General features: G+C 40.6%; 1 protein-coding gene across 1 annotated transcript in view; it reads left to right on the plus strand.

The window, feature by feature from the left end:
- The first annotated feature begins 2,666 nt into the window (after window positions 1-2,666).
- Window positions 2,667-16,380, plus strand: part of yjefn3 (YjeF N-terminal domain containing 3) — a 38,821-nt gene continuing 25,107 nt past the window's right edge. The window contains exon 1 of the mRNA XM_010730602.3: window positions 2,667-3,082. Within this exon, the coding sequence (XP_010728904.1) occupies window positions 3,015-3,082 (68 nt within the window). The 5' untranslated portion in view covers window positions 2,667-3,014. The remainder of the gene's footprint in view (window positions 3,083-16,380) is intronic.

Here is a 16,380-nt window from a genome sequence, read left to right on the forward strand (position 1 = left end):
TTAATTTAAAATTGCAAAACATTTTTGTATTTCTGTCTCAAAAGTAGCATCGGAAATCTTCCAGGTTGTCTGTACATTCCTGACAGGCAGAAGGTAGCAGCCCGCGTCTTGTGGATGCAAAATAAGCAACCTGGAATATACCCATCATTTTTGTGCCCTGCTAAGTGTAACCCTGTGCTGTCCTGACTACTGCCTGCTGCTGCTGCTGCTGTTTGACAACAATATCACCATTCCGTTTGTTTGGGGTCGAAGCTCTGCTAAATGCAGCGTAACCCCAATGGAAAAAGAAAACATTGTATGAGAAATATGTTTGTGGTTTTTTTTTTTTTGTTGTCTTTTTTTGTCTTTTTCTTTTTTTTGTTTTTGATTTTTATTTTATTTTTTTCTGGTCTATCAAATAATAATAAAACTAATTTTAACCCCTCGTTCATAGCTGGTTTGCCTGTTCATTCACGGTGTTAAAGTATAGTAGAGCTGCAATTAATTGATTTTTGTAATCTGTTGTATTTTTTTTGTTTTTGTTTTTCTTAAATTGTTCACTTTCCTTTAACACACTGGAGGTGAAATACACATCAAGTTTAGTGGTTTTGCTGAAATTATACTCTGCATGGACACTGCATACAATATTGCTCGAGTCCATGTCTGTAAAAGATTGAGACTTTTGATAGTACTACTGATATTCCATGTAAGTGTCTGCTTATCATAAGTCGGTGTGAATATAGAAAGCTGGAGCATTTCTAGCAGTTGCATCATCACCAGTCAGAAAAAGAAAGCAGCTATGAATAGAGAAACCACATTTTTAGCACACACACTGATTCATTCTGACAGCTATCCCACTTTAAAATCGCAAGATACGAAAAATAAAAATTCTCCCTCTGGGTTTTTTATCAAGGAGCTCAAACGTGTACAAAATGGGGTTAAATGATAGAGTCACTCTTTCAAATCTTAAAAAAACTTACCAATATGTACTTAGGCCCACAAACTGGATTTTGTTCCACGTAACTTACCTTTAAAATGCTATTCTGAGGAATGTCAGAGCAGGTGGAACAGTTACAGTAATGATTTCCATGTACATGTAAGTGTTAATGTCAGTATTTAATGTAATAATTTAAAACGCATGGAAAGACAATTCTGAGATTTCTTTCAAAATACATTAAATATGTTGGAAAATAGTTGCTGAAAACATGTGAAAAGACTTTTTTCTTACTGAAAAGTGGAGTTAGAGGTTAAAACAGTTTTCAGTCCAGGATTTTGTGGGCGGTCCTTAAAGGGCGGCTCGATGACACGCTGAGGCCACCCTGAGCATACCCCTGCACCACTAGCAGAGAGATAGAGATTAATTAATCTCACTCAGAGTGTTTCGAAGTTAGTCACGTCATTTTCTGAACTCATCTGACACGTTTCAGTCGCTTCAAAACTGCTGCTCGACTGCTCCCATGAGTGGGCGTGGCTTGAGCACATTCAGCGGACACGCCCCCACAGTCACACAGAATACTGCTCATTTTTACCCGATTTTGACACCTAATTTCATTGACTTGTCGATATTCTTCATGATTCAAATTTGGCTGGTTGGTTAATAACACTTTCTTCTTGGACAAACTCAGAACGGATATTTATTCTTACTTTACACAGACTTTAAAGGCAACATTTAGCTGTTGCTCTCAGTCGTTAATGGTAAAGGATGCAACATATTTGTGAAGCCTGGGTTTGAGGGAACAAAACAAGCATGTCATGATGAGTTTTCAGCCACCAGTTTGTTTACAGTGACTCGCTTGCTTAAAACTGCAATATCAATATATCACCCCAAGGTGGCAGACTACACCAACATACCAAAGCACAGCATGTTTTTCTTCAATTGTCCTTAGAGGAATTCAATCTTTCTACACAGTACAGTTTGTGTAAGGCGATAGCAAAACAAAGACTTACAACCTAATCCTTGATGTAAGACCACAGACTTAGCTCTCTTAGCTGAGCTGTAAGGATCTGTTCATGTACTCTGTATTCGGAGAAAACTGGAGGGAGGGAGGGAGAGACCTTTACAGAAGAAAGTGAGCTATTGTTTATCACCACGACCCACTTATGAGCTTCATTCCTTGGCAGCAGCAGGTTCTCCCTGTGATACTTCTATACATATCTTTCCCCTCTCTCTCTCTCTGTGTGTTTGTGTGTGTCATACTATATATTTACATTTTTTTCTCTTATGTTTGACCTAAATCCATATAATTAAGTCAAGCATGCGTCGAAATCCCCATGTGGTCATTGTGCTTCTATTCATATCATCTATTTGTTTACGTTGAAGCTATATATTTCTGCTATGTACCCACTCAGGTACTGTGGTGGTGTCATTATCTCAGCTGTGGTCCACCCACCATCATGTGAAAGGTGTTACTGTTTGTGATTCAGTGAGCAGTCAAGTGTTTCCTCACTCTGATGCTTGCTCTAGATTCTACACCGAGGGATCCTTTCGCCACCGAGGACTACGCGTGAACGTGTGTGTCTATGTGTGTGTATCTGTGTTTGTGTGAATTTGATGGAAGAAGGGGTGGAGGGGGGGCTCCCACCCTGGATGACTGAACAGCCATGATCAAAGCCTGAGCCAATCAGCCGGCGAGCACCATGCATCCTGATTTGTAATTGGCTGGCTTTCCCGGTGAGCCCAGCTGACACACAGAGCCAGCTGGTTTTATGAGACACTGAGCCGGGTCCACAGTGGCAAAGAGACAGAGAGAGGAGAGGCAGAGATAAAGAGAGGCGAGATTCACAGTGTGTGTGTGTGTGTCTGTGTGTGTGTAGCTGCCACTAATTACCTTCCAGCGCCTGAACCAATCAAGAGCCATAGAGAGGGACACAGAGGGAGGAAGCCCATTTAGATTCTCAGTCTATTCCCGGGCAAAGAGGTAGACAGTGTGTTTATTGAATCAGAGTCAGAGAGAAGGAACGGAAGTGTTTTCTCTGGAGCGGCACAGCTCATCCTCTCTCTCTCATATTTGCCAAGTCGTGCTGGGTGAAAACAGATGGACAAGATGAACCACAGCTCAGCTGAGGCAGAAGCTGAAACCATTGAACCACTGCGTTACCTCAGGTAGGCACCTGCTCATTTTCTGTTGCATTGGTCTCACTTCTATTCTGATGCTCTTCTGCTGCTGCCGCTGCTGCTGCCGCTTCTTCTTCTGTTCTTTTCCTGCGCTGCTCTTGTATTCTGTTTGTTTTGCAACCACACCTTTCACAATTTCACAGGGCTGCTCTCAAATCAATGCACGGTGCTAGAATAAGACCATAACAGAATTAAAGAGGAGAGGAACATCCAGATCCTCTTGTAGGACCCAAGAGAAGTCATGAGAGTGTACGCTCATCTCGCAGCCTGTTTAAAGGGATGGAATAATAAGAGATATTAATTTTTAAGCTGACTTGCTCACTATATTAACACCAGCACTGATGATGACGGTGATTATGATGCCTGCAGAAATACCTTTGTACGCCTCAAGAAACTCCTTTTCTGCTTCGCCAATCTTGAATTTTCTTCATTGCTCTTTCCCCACTCCACTGAAGCCTCAAATTTAATTACAGATATGAATTCTCATTGAATTATGGGGGCCCGTGTTTAATTTGGCATAATCAGGCTATATATTACCAACCAAGCCAAGTATCATATGGTTCATTATCTTTGTGGATGAGATGGCTAATCATTTAGTTATGCAATCAAACGTTAGTGTGGTTTGTGTGTGCCCCTGGACGCCTCTGTAGCACCACTTTTATTCCCAACAACAACTAGAATTTGAATTTGAGAGACTTTGTTTGGTGTGTATGTTCTCTCTTCAGCCTTTTAAACACATGCACAGTCACTGCTCATTCACATGCACATATTGACTACTCTGGATCCACTAAGGATTTATGGGCAGTCTGCAGCCCCTCTGGGATGCACTTTAAGTAAACAGCCTGAGGTCGTGATCAAACTTGTGACACAAAAAAAATTCAGCACAAATAAGGAGATGAATAAGAACATGAAGATAAAACCCCCCCGAAGCCAAAACTAAAATAAAAATGTTCACAAGAAAAATCAAAGAAAAACTGCACAGGCAATAACAACAACAGCCTCATGAGAGAAAACAACCCAAATCACGCATTGTTTTATGAGTAGCTGTAAGACATGTTTTATGAAAAAGTATGATTTATTGCAAAAACAAACAACAGCTAAAAGCTAAATGTAAATTTGGCCACCAACTTTAAAGGGAACATCCGCCAAACAAAGCGTGTTTATGGTTTCTTGGGGAGTACTCCTGCACATGTGACCCTTTTAAAATCTGATAAATATCCTCAAGTGATGTCACGTGAGTCGACGTCAGCTGTGGCTGAAGTTTGAAAATGAAAAATAAAATCTGATGCGACGTTAGAAAGAAGACGATGAGAAGCCCACGCCTCCTTAAGGCTACTACTAACATAACACACCTGAATTTCTGTCTGAACTGGCTGAGTTGCATTGTGGGTAATGGGATTGCCAGGTTTTGACAACGAAGAGGGATGCATAAAATAAAAAAATAAAAAAAGACCATATCTCTGGTTCTATCGACTGCATCGACTTTTCTTTTACTGCTCCCAATAGATCCGACAGTGTCACAGGAGCGCAGGAGCCCTCCTTCAAGCACCAGTAACATTTTATGCGTCTCCCATGTTGCCTTTAATTTCTGTGTAGCACTTGACCAGAGGCGTGAGCAACACTAATGGTATGAAGCCATGCACAGGCACACACATGCACTCACACGGATGGCGGTGCACAGTGTAAGAAAGCCTTTTAAAGACAAATGGTGGCGTTGAATTCTATAGTGTGATGGCAGGATTAGTGAATGCCTCAACATCAGTCTGTGTCTCTGTTTAATCTACTATAAATTGAGTGTGTTGTCACTCAGGAGGAAACACAGCTGTTGTGTTTCTTCCTTCAGCTCAGTTCCTTCAATAGGATGATGCGCTTGAAATCGCGGAGACAGATGGTTTTAATCCTTTTCTGTTGATCATTTATCTATATAAATCACTCTGTGAGCCTGAGATTTATTCGGCAATATATGTGTACATATGGTGCCTAAAGACAACTTCATATAGTACACTATATCTCTTCTGTGACCCATGTATCTACACTAACCATCACAGTCGCTGTCATTGATTTAACTGTTCCAAACTCTTGTCATCCATCTGTTATACAGTCAAGTTATTGCCATGTCGCTCAGAGCATGCATCTACATATAAAATCTGTTCTGTTTGCTTTTATTTTAGTCTTCTCAGTAACATATTGATGTAATTATGCTCTTTGCAGTGGCGGCATTTACATTCTTCTCTGTGTGTGTAGACATCTGAGCAGCTGAGGCTGCCAGATTAACTATCACCCGAGAGGCTTCACCCATGTCCTCAGACTCTCAGATCTCTGCAGTTTGATAGGGGCTTGCTGGCAGTCAATTAAGATAGTTAATTAAATCCCCCCATATACTGCTACATCAGGGTCCATGGACTTTTTTTTTAGATCAATCCGTTGTTTATAATTGATTCTGAAATGATATATAGATATGTATCATCGTTGTTGCCAATCAAGTTAATAAGTTAAGCTGACAAGCAGCTGTTAGAGCAAGAGCAGCTGTTCAAGCAAAAGATTGGTCGGGATTTTGTGAACTAAGAAAAATTAGATGGAGATAATTACTTTCTGCAACTGTAAGATGATTTATGTAAAAAAAAAAAAAAAAAAACACGCATCCACAGGAGGTAATATCAGCCCAGAGACAGCCCTGATGAAGAAGCTGTTCGATGATCTAATATAATTATATAGAAAGTTTAAGTAATGTAATTCCCAGAGGCAAGCAGAAACCTATTTAGTTAATGCACGAAATTCTCAATACGTGACAATCTTGCTGTTTTAGTGCAGCACGACTCGACTCCAGAATAATAGATTAACGAAACTACACACACACACAGACATAATGAAATATAGAATATGCGTCACTAATCCTTTAAAAAATTCCACTTAATCCACGACTGGAATACAATTAAATTCACCACAACCTTGCATACACCTTTTTCGGCAAGTAGTAATAGTCCTACATGAAAGTGAAGATATTGCCTGTACTTGGCTGCGGTGCCTGAGGTGGTGGATAACCTGTAAATGTTGGAAGTGGTTCTGAGCCGGTGATGATCTGGCACAGTCCCTGGTTCTTGCCTATTGCTTCTAAAAGCTGAGATGGGTAAAATTCAAAGAGTGTGTATGTGTGATTTATATTTGGGCTAAAATGAAGTTGTTCTGGCTCTGTTTTGAAAAGGTCATGGCTCCTTTTTGTCAACGGCACTAGTTATTTTGTTGCATCTACTCTTTACTGTCAAATAACCAAGAAGACAAAACTGAAAATACCTGAATAAAAAAGCAACTCTTATTTTAGAAACGCTACTAAGTGACAATTATTTTCAGGAGTGACTCAAATAAAATAAAGAGCTGCCAGCACAATATGTCAATTTTTATATTAAGTCAAAGCATTTAAACTTGTTTATTTCTTTCATGCTCTGATAAGTGTAATTCTCTCTCTCCAGATCTTTCTTGTTTTTCATCCTCCTCTCTCTGCTCTGACATTGTTGACTGTTCTGGCTCTTTGGTCCACCTTTCCCCTCCTGCCCATCACACCTATGGTCTGGGGCCAGTCGCACAGAGACATGTTAGACTGGACTGAGATATTTATGCCTGTGTTTCCATTTGTTGGTCTGCCCGAGCTGCTGCCAGTGCATCATGCTGTCTGACTTCACCTGCCTTCATGTCTCTCCTATCTTGGCAACCTTGCATATTGAGCTTATTGTCATTCCTTTGGCTTGCCTCCCTCCCTTCAACTTCCTGCCACCAATTCCTATGTTGGCAGCTCCATTTGCCTGTCTGACAGCTCAGGCATTTATTTATAGGCTAAATGTAATGATTGGGGCAGAGGGGTGACGATGCAGAGAGGGAGAATGGAGGGTAAAGAGATGATTCGCTACCTGTGCAGTGTTTGGCCGTCATTTTCCTCCTCCATTGAAGTCAGATTAGCTGCAAGAGTACCCCATTTACCATGTTCGAAAGAGGATTGTTGGGAGGGAGAGTGGGTTTGATGGGAGGCAAAATATGATGAGGAGTGATGGTTTGGTTTCAAATGAATTATAGGATCTACAGCAAGTCTGATATTTCTGATCTTTCTGCATTAAGTGCATTCACATGATAAATTATGTAGTTTCTGCAAGTATACCTAGAGTCTCCAGGCTCCAGAGGGTGATGCTAATTGAATTAGTTTGGGAGTTTATTGCCGACATATTCAGTGTCAGCAATAAAAACCATATTCAGAGCTGCGCTGCCAGTGGAGCTATAATACAAAAGGGTGCCAAACACGTCAAACTTTATATCTGTTAAATATGAGCATGGGTAATGTATGCCATCTTAGTACTGTGGTAGCCAAACATTTGCTAATTAGGACTAAAGATAATAGGAATGTAACTTTTGCTTGTGTTGAGCCAGAAACCAAAATATTGGACAAAACTCTGAAAGAAATGTCAAGAAACCCCCAAATCATCATCCCCTGGGAACCAAAATTTCATGGCCTAGTTGTTGACATATTACAAAGTGGTACCAACCAAACAAACAACATTGCTATCCCCAGAGTAATGCTGCTAAATGATTTTACATATGTTGCCGAGTTAATGTATGCAAGGATGTACAGCAGCTTTAAGCCTAGTGGGAAATAAATACAATGAAATGCAGGGACTTGGTGTTTACGGTGTTTCATGTTGATGAACTAATTCTCTGGTGTGTTTGAGTTCTTTTTCACCTGAGGTTTGTCAGCTCTTGTTTTGCATGTGTTTGACCACCCCAGGGCAGAAAACCCTACCAATTCAGGTTTAAATTAGTCTCCTGGTAGCAGCCTTTGTTAATGAAGAACACAAGAGAGCCATTTGAGAAAGACTGAACCAAGACTGTGTCTTCCTCATTATGCCCAGATTGTGAACCATTTAAGGGGTTTCAGTGGGTAGACCTATTAGGGGACATGAGAGGGAAATCGATATTATCCCCCAAGGTGGCCCAATTTGTTTTACATACGATTTACAATGACAGATTCGGAAGAGAAATTCTCAAAGCTACTCTTACTTTAGCACAAGTCGGTTTGAAGAGAGTGAAAAGGTCAAACACTTACTGCAAATCAAGATACAGAGTTCAGTTTGTTTATCTCCTGCGGGTTTAGAATAAGTTGTCCTTCAAACAGCAGCAGTTACACGTGGAGTTTGTCTCTGTGTGTGTGCATGTGCATACGTTAAGGCGAATGAAAGTGAGACGGTGATCTATAGAGAGAGAGAGACCACCTATGCTTCCTTCTTTGCAGAGGTAATTGCAAGTCATTTGTGCTTTGAATTGACAAGACGTAATAGGGTCAGAACGTGTCAATTATTTAAGGGCTTTTATGTCACTGTCACAGTGTGAGGATATTGTGTGTGTGCTTTGTGTGTGTAATTGGGGATGAGCATACGGAGACACAGCATAGCACTTTGAGTTGCTTACCTATAAGGTCCCAGATAATGGTAAATGTTAAATGGACTGCACTTATATAGCACCTTTACAGTCTTCCGACCACTCAGAGCACAGTACATATCTCATTCACCCATTCACACACATTCATACACTGATGGCTGCCATGCAAGGTGCCAACTGCTCATCAGTTTGAGGAGCTAACCTTTCATACGCATCCACACACCGATGGCACAGCCTTTGGGAGTAATTCAGGGTTCAGTATCTTGCCCAAGGACATTTCGACACGCAGACTGGAGGGGATCGAACCGAATCTTCTTCTAATGGTGACAGAGCTAGAGAAAGAGAGGGTCGGCATCTGTGCAATTTAGTCTCACAGTTTAAATAAGAGGAAGCACTATATGTCTTGTCCTTGAAATATTGACCTTCAAAAAAAAAGAAATTCCTGCTCTCTGTATCTTCACTGTTGGTGCTCCTTTTTCCTCATCTCTCCCTCCGTCATGAGAATATTACTCCTAATGCACAGATGCACAGAAAAAATTGAGGTGGTTACAATAGAGGGCTGCTCAGGGGAATCCACAGTCCCTTGAGACGTCTTCAAGCAGAAGCAGAGCATGTATTATTCCTCTTTTACTACCACCATTAAGCTCAAACTGAAACAGAAAGAATTACACAAACTTGAGTCACAGAAAACACACAATATTTTTTATTTTAAACAAACTTGTGTATGTATTAATGTGCGTAAGATTGACTTGACAGGACTGAACTGAGCAGCAGTGTCTCTTCTGTGGCAGCTGAACCTATTCAAGCATAGCGTCTGGTGAGAACCTTTCATTTCTATGCCTTCAGGCCACTTTGCTGCTAAATTCTCCCTTAAATGCACAAACCTATGTACTGAATACTGAAAAGTAAAAGGTAACTAACGGCTGCCGGGAAGGCAGGAAAACATGTTTGTAAATGCTAAAATTTATACTGTTGTTTAGTGTGAACAAACACCTATTGTGCAGACGATACCATGGCTTTCAGGGGGACTTCACAGTTTTTTAACAGGCTGGGGGTGCTTGTGCATCCCTCACAGAGGACTGACAGTTAATGACCACATCAACACTGAATAGAGTTTAACAGTCTAAACACATAAATATGAGCATTAAATCAAAAACAGAGCACAAGGGAGTCCTCATCAATAATGATTAAAGTTACCCGTCGCATACAGATACCATTAGGACAATTAAGGCATCAAATGCAAGGGTTACCTGACCTACCTACACCTTTGAGTGCAGTCCATGATAATAATTCGCCGCCACACTTTGATGGTGATGGTAAGAATAGCACACGTGGCGGTATTTAAAGTGAATTATTGATGAATCACCCTCATGCATCCATAATTATGCATCAATAATAGCCTAATTTTATGCATGATCCCATGACTGTGAGGATACGGAAACACATAAATGCATGGCACGAATTGCACATTGTTAATATTTTAAAGGTCCCACAAAATTTTACAAATCATGTTTTCAGGGGAGCTGAGGTCTTAAATTAAGAATTAAACACCCTTGGTCCGCAGTGCAGGATTTTTTTCGACCCTCATACATACATACATACTACTTCTGGATCATTTAGTCTATTCCAAGGTGTAAAAATACTTCCAGTAATTACACAGGCTTTTCATTTGACTCAGTAAAACACATCACTAGGCTATTATTAGAGACAGGCCATTATTTCATTTGACAGGTTCACAGAGTGCCTCAATTAGTTACTGTTAATTAAACCATTGTACTGCTTAAATGTCATCTTTTTATATAATATTTTAGTAATTTTGATATTGCAGGTTACATATTCTTTCATATTTCTCTGCTTATTTAATTGCATTTTTTCATATGACTTTTATTTGTGATGACCCTGTTCACATCCGCCGCTTTCACATAGACACTTTCTTCTATTAAGTACGTCTTTAAAAACAAATGACGAACATTGAAGGTTTCATTCAAATTTTGGTTTTAAGCTTTCATTTTATTTTTGGCAGAGCTACTTTGTAGTAGAATTATGACTTTGATTTTGATGGACATTTTGGGTGCATTGATCTCTGCTTGTATTTCATCCATTGATAGTATAAGGAATGGATGGCGTATTCGTGATATCATCCACAGGTTTCTGAGGAGCTGTTGTGGCACCATGTTGGCAGTCCTGCTTGTTCCCCCCTCCCAGCTAATCTAAAAAATGGCAAAGATGTGGATCATCTATAGAATTGAGGTGGGCTGAATGACTCCTGGATGCTCAAACAAGCCACCTGTAATGGCACTTACCCACCAATCAAAGCAGCCACACTGTTAATTGTGCATAACTTAAAGTTATTAAGTTATATAGAAATTCAGACTCAGTACAGTTGTCATGAATGGGGAAATTAGCTATAGAGACCAAAACTGTTTTTGTACCAGGCTGTAAAGATGTTCCATAAGTCCCCATGTTTTAACACGGGCACTTATGGAAATTGACATATTCTGTAGCCAGCCAGCAAGTGGTCGTTTGAGGAACTGCAGTTTACTTCACAGCCACAGAGGTTTCTGCTTGATTTCCTCCCACTGATGCTGTTTACTCCCAAGATTTCAGCATGAAATGAAATTAATGAAATGTTACGATAAGACACAAAGATTTTCTAGAATCCATTATATCCATCATCATCTGTTGTATTTCGTCATTCCACATTACATATATGATCAAAGCTTCAGATAGACTACCAAGAAAGACAGGAACCAAGTCATGGCACATGTAAATGTGTGGGCTGTTGTGCATCTGCATATATGGGATTACCATGTGTGCGTGTGTTTATATGCCTAGATGATATTTATATCGTCTTTAATATGTGGAGGCAGGATGCATTGTCATCATGGACGAGGATTTGTTGAATATTTTGTTTACCGAGCTACATTTAGAAAGCTGAAAGGCATGAGTGAGCGAAGAAACGAGAGAGGGATTACAGTGTGTGCAGTGTGTGCCCTTCGGTGTGTAAGTCTGTCTAAAAAAAGAAGTATTGTTGCCCTCACTCCTCTGTTACAAAAATAAGGGTCAGGTTTCAACAAAAAGACTGTTATTTCTTAAAACATTCAGACCTCATGACATACAGGCATGTGTCCAACGTAAGTGGGATTTTTTTTTCTGTGTTCTTCAAACATCTGATTTATTTGTTTTCCCCTTTTACTTTTGTTGCTTCCAGCTGGTGGTACTGCTATTCCGTTCCTTCATGTGGATCTGTGCGTTTGTCCTTTTGTCCTTCTTTCTACAAAGAAAGAAAAAGTATCTTGAACTACTGGCAGATTTATTGTGTAGCTCGAGAGAAAATAATCTTCATCGTCATGCCTCAGAAAATGACGTTAGTGGCCCCAAAATAGAAGTTCATGGTGGATGCACAAGCTTCTTCTTTGTTTTTTATATATATATATATCTTAATATCTATATATATATCTATATCTATATATCTAGAGAGAGAGAGAGAGAGAGAGAGAGAGAGAGACACCAAGTGTTTCATTTTCACAGGCTTTAGAGCACGCAGGAACAATCCATGAAATCTCTGACAGAACAGTCAATCGGAAAGTCTTATGTAGCATTAAGATTCATTTATTCTGAGATCCACCACAGTGGCAGGCAACTTAAATCATCTGACATTTCCCCACTGATAAGTTCTTTCCTTGAATCCAGAAAATAAGTCATGAGTAGGGACTTCATCTCAAGGTTAGTCTCTGTCTGTCTCAGGTTTTCCACCAATTCACCACAGTGTCATCGCACCAGCCAGTCCGTCATCTCTGTTTGCCCTCAGTGTTCCCCATCGCTTCCAATGACCTGAGCCTCACACCCACCCACACACCTGCTCCTCAGTCTCCAATTAACCTTCTATACACCTGTCTGGGAGACTCGTGATGGACCGCTACGACCTGCAAGACCAGGGTTTCTTGACCGAAGGAGACAGCCAAAGGATACTTTCTGTTAGTATCTACTTGTACTGTAAAAAGAAGGTAAACAGTGAAGAGGTATGCAACATACCTGCCCTTGAAAAACTTTGGAGCTTTTAAAATGAACTGCTGTATCTCTTTATTCTTGTACCTAACTTAGTTTGACAAACTGTTAGAAAGGTCGTGGAGGTGTGCCGATTTGGGGCAGTGCACATGCACTCTGGTGGATTTTGTGGCTTAGAACTGTCAGATCTGGGCCTGAGCAGTAGATTCAATCATGTGACCCATGCCATCCAAGTTGGAGCAATCCTTTGAGATCTTTTATTGACCTGTTTCTGTTATTTTTGGATTTTCTCCTTTTCCAGTTTAGGTCCCTTTGGACTAGTTTGAGATTTCACTACTGTAGGTGACTGATCTTTTCCTGCTTGCTGTAATCTGTTGAATCTGTGAGTTTGTACTTTTGGGTCCAAATCCTGCTTTACTGTGCCATCACACACAGAGCATTAAAACTTATACACGTCTCAGTATGCCATTAAAATTCGCATTTCTCCAGTATCGCCGGAGTGACATGAAACACAGAGGAATCATGGTATAAAGAGGCCCTGATTTCCTTTTACACATCAGCTTCCTGGGAGATCCCTCCAGCGTGTACAGGGGCAGCCCTGGGATCCCCTCCCCCTCAGTGAGTCATGGCTGGAACGTCTCCAAATGAAGGTGGTCCTCCTCCTAATTTCAGCAGCAGCAGCTTGAGATGAATAAAAAGAAAATCACCTCTTTCACATCTCCAGAGCTGCCTGATTATCCTTTCTTCAACAAGGTTATTACTTTAAATCCAATCATTTTAATGCAGTGCAATCCCCTCTTTAACAAAAGATGTCTCTAAAATGGCTGATACTATATCTCCTTTTCGCAAGGACGCACTTTAATTTCCCCTTCAGAGTTTTTTTCTCCTGAACCCTGTGGGCGAATTGCTGACAGGGGTCAGAGCTATTCTGAGGAATGTGGCTACAAAGCGAAGTGTTCTCATGGTGACAGAATCGGTGCGAAGCCTTATGTCGCCTCCACTGGAAAATCGATGTGGGGAAGATGGAGAAAGATGCAGAGTTCTCTCCAAAGCAGAGAAAGCAGACGAGGGGAGACAGACAGGGGGGAAAAAAAAAAAAAAAAAAGAGTGGGTGAGGACTAGAGAACTGATAATAACATCCAGAGAGAGGGGTAGTGGTGTCTTAGCACTCTCTTTTTTTGTCATCTCTTACCACTTGTCACTCACATCGGTTTCGTGCCAGTTGCCATAGAAACCAAACCCCACCTCCACCCCCTTTGAGAGAGACGTTTCCTGGCCGACTGAGACATGGACAGGTGATCCGTTTGTAAGAACATTTGCAAACCTTTGCTGGAATGCAGCACAACATCTGTAGCTGTTTATTTTTTTTTTAAGATGAATTCTCCCCTTGATATTCTCTCTGTTCAGCACTTCCAGCTCTATAAATTCTCACTCGGCTGGTGTATTTGTCTCTCTGTCCTTGTGAGTTTAAGAAAGGAACACTCTGTTTGTCAGGCACTGTGTGCCACTGTTTGCCGTCAGGAAGGTTTTTCCCAGTTTTCAATAATTGGGTTCACTGTCTCGCTCGGCTGAGTCCTGATTGTGGTTGTGTTTTGTTTCCCATCGGAGGAGCGCCGTTGCTGTATTCTGATTATGTAAATGACTCGTCTCTTATATAGCTCTCTGTTGTTGTTTACCTCCCTGTCGCTGATGGATTAGAAAATTGAAATTAAAGTTGACTTTTGAAAGTCAAGATATAATTGAACAATAATGAGAACAATAATGCACGCATTTAATTATATTAATGGAAGATTTCCTTGAGTGTGTTGAATATTTATAGTACATGAAAACAATATATCATCATAAAACAGAAACTTATTATTCAGAGCAGCTATAAAACACCCCAAAACATTATTTTACATAAATGAATCATCTTTCTATTCACTTGAAAACATACATATATTAAGCACATTGTGTCCTCCTTTGCCTACCAACTAACACTGCCTCTCAACCCAGGCTACCAATGCTTATTTTTCACCCTTCTTCCACTACTCGTAATGAGATGATCAATGGAGGTGGTGGGGAATTCTTGCATCCCTGGTAGCCAGCGGGTTAATGATGATGCTGGGAGATGCAAGCTGTGAAAAAGAAAGCCACCTGGAGAGCCAGACAATAAATCAACAAACAATCAACCAAATGTTTACTCATAGAGAGCTAATCAAACCCTTCGAGAAGAGCCGAGGGAATGAAAATGACAGAACCTGAGAGACAGACAGGAGCTATGAGTTTGCCTTTTTATTTTTGTGAAACCTTGTTGTGTATATATTGGATTTTCTGAGCTCACATCTATCTACATCGAATGTTTTCTTGCTCTCAAAGCCGCAAATCTAATTTCTGTGTTTGCATTATGTCATAATTGCTGTAATGATAACCAGGCAGACAGAGGCGGAGGCGCAAGATATCTACAGCTTTTTTGGATTTTTGTCAGCTCACTGTAATTAGCAAATCAAAAGATCAAAGGTCTGCCATAGTTAATAAGAGACAAAGGCAGTGAGTGTCAACTGACTTTTTATGTAACATAAAGAAAACACCATTACTGTTGGGTTATACAAATGTATAAAGAGGAAGGGGTGAGAGTGTGACAGAAAAGTTTCCAAATTTAGTGCAAATATGCAAAGGATTTTTAGAAAGCTGGCAAGAAAAAATATAAATTACGGCATGTTTTATCCACTGTTATGAGTTGGCACGCTGAGGTGGAACAGATGGTGGTATAATTTAAAAGCCCACCACTCAAATGAGTGAATTTATGTTTGTTTCATGAGATAATTTGAGGAAGGTTCCAGTCTCCTCATCAGTCCTCACATATCTGATGTTTCTGTCCGCTGCAACTCTTTATCTCTTTAATGAAGCGGAAGCTTCCGTGGATGTTTAAGCGGACGGATTTGCTACAGGAGTTTCTGTTACAGTCACATTTTGATTTTGTTAATGCATCAACTTTTCCACTTTTCCAACTTTTCTAATATTGTTATTTGGCGTTTCTGCCCAGTTTTTTTTTAGGAGCAAATTGAATGGTTGGATGGAAACACATAGTTCTCTCTGCTGGCAGTCGAACAGAGCAGAGTGAATTAGCATGTACTTCATGCCATTTAAGACTCTCGTGGCGCTTTCTGTACATGTTCAATGTACCTCAAACTGACATCCATTAAGTCAGTGATTTGAACGGGCGTGAGGTTTGAAGCTTTAGCTTGGAGTACTGGGATTATAAAACGAGATTTTCTTTCTCTTTCACACCCTATAACAGGCTGCAGTAGCTCAGCGAGAGAAAAGCATCCCTGCCGTGACATCCACACGACATAAGTCTGTGATTTTGGTGTAAACTGCAGCACTCTGGCACACTTTACACCAAATGAGTTGTGGCAGGACAAAAGGCCACACTAACCCAAAAATAATGGACCACCCACAGTGCACCAAGCACACACTGTCAGTCAAAAACACTGTTACTAGGCAACAGGGTAAACATAATGCACCAAGGAAAACCTGAGGATGTGACACAAACTCAGAATGACTAACAGCTGTCCAGCCACTAATCATCCCTACCATCCAGGCTAATTAGTCCTGCTGATTGTTCTGATTGTAGTAAAATCCTGCTCTCGTTTCTGCCACTGCAACAAGACATCATGGATCTTTCTGTAGTTCTGCACAATGTGAACACCACCTGCCGTATAAAGCAATGAAATTACCCAGTGGCGTCGATCATTGAGAGGAGCTTTAAGTCCAGCGGGTGTGTCTCCTGTTATGCATCCTTTAGCTTCAACACATACATAATGTCTATAATGCATAACACTAATGCATGGATTTCCACTCATCCCTGCACTGATTTG

The sequence above is a fragment of the Larimichthys crocea genome, chromosome XVII, assembly GCF_000972845.2.
Source record: "Larimichthys crocea isolate SSNF chromosome XVII, L_crocea_2.0, whole genome shotgun sequence".
Lineage (NCBI taxonomy): Eukaryota > Metazoa > Chordata > Actinopteri > Sciaenidae > Larimichthys > Larimichthys crocea.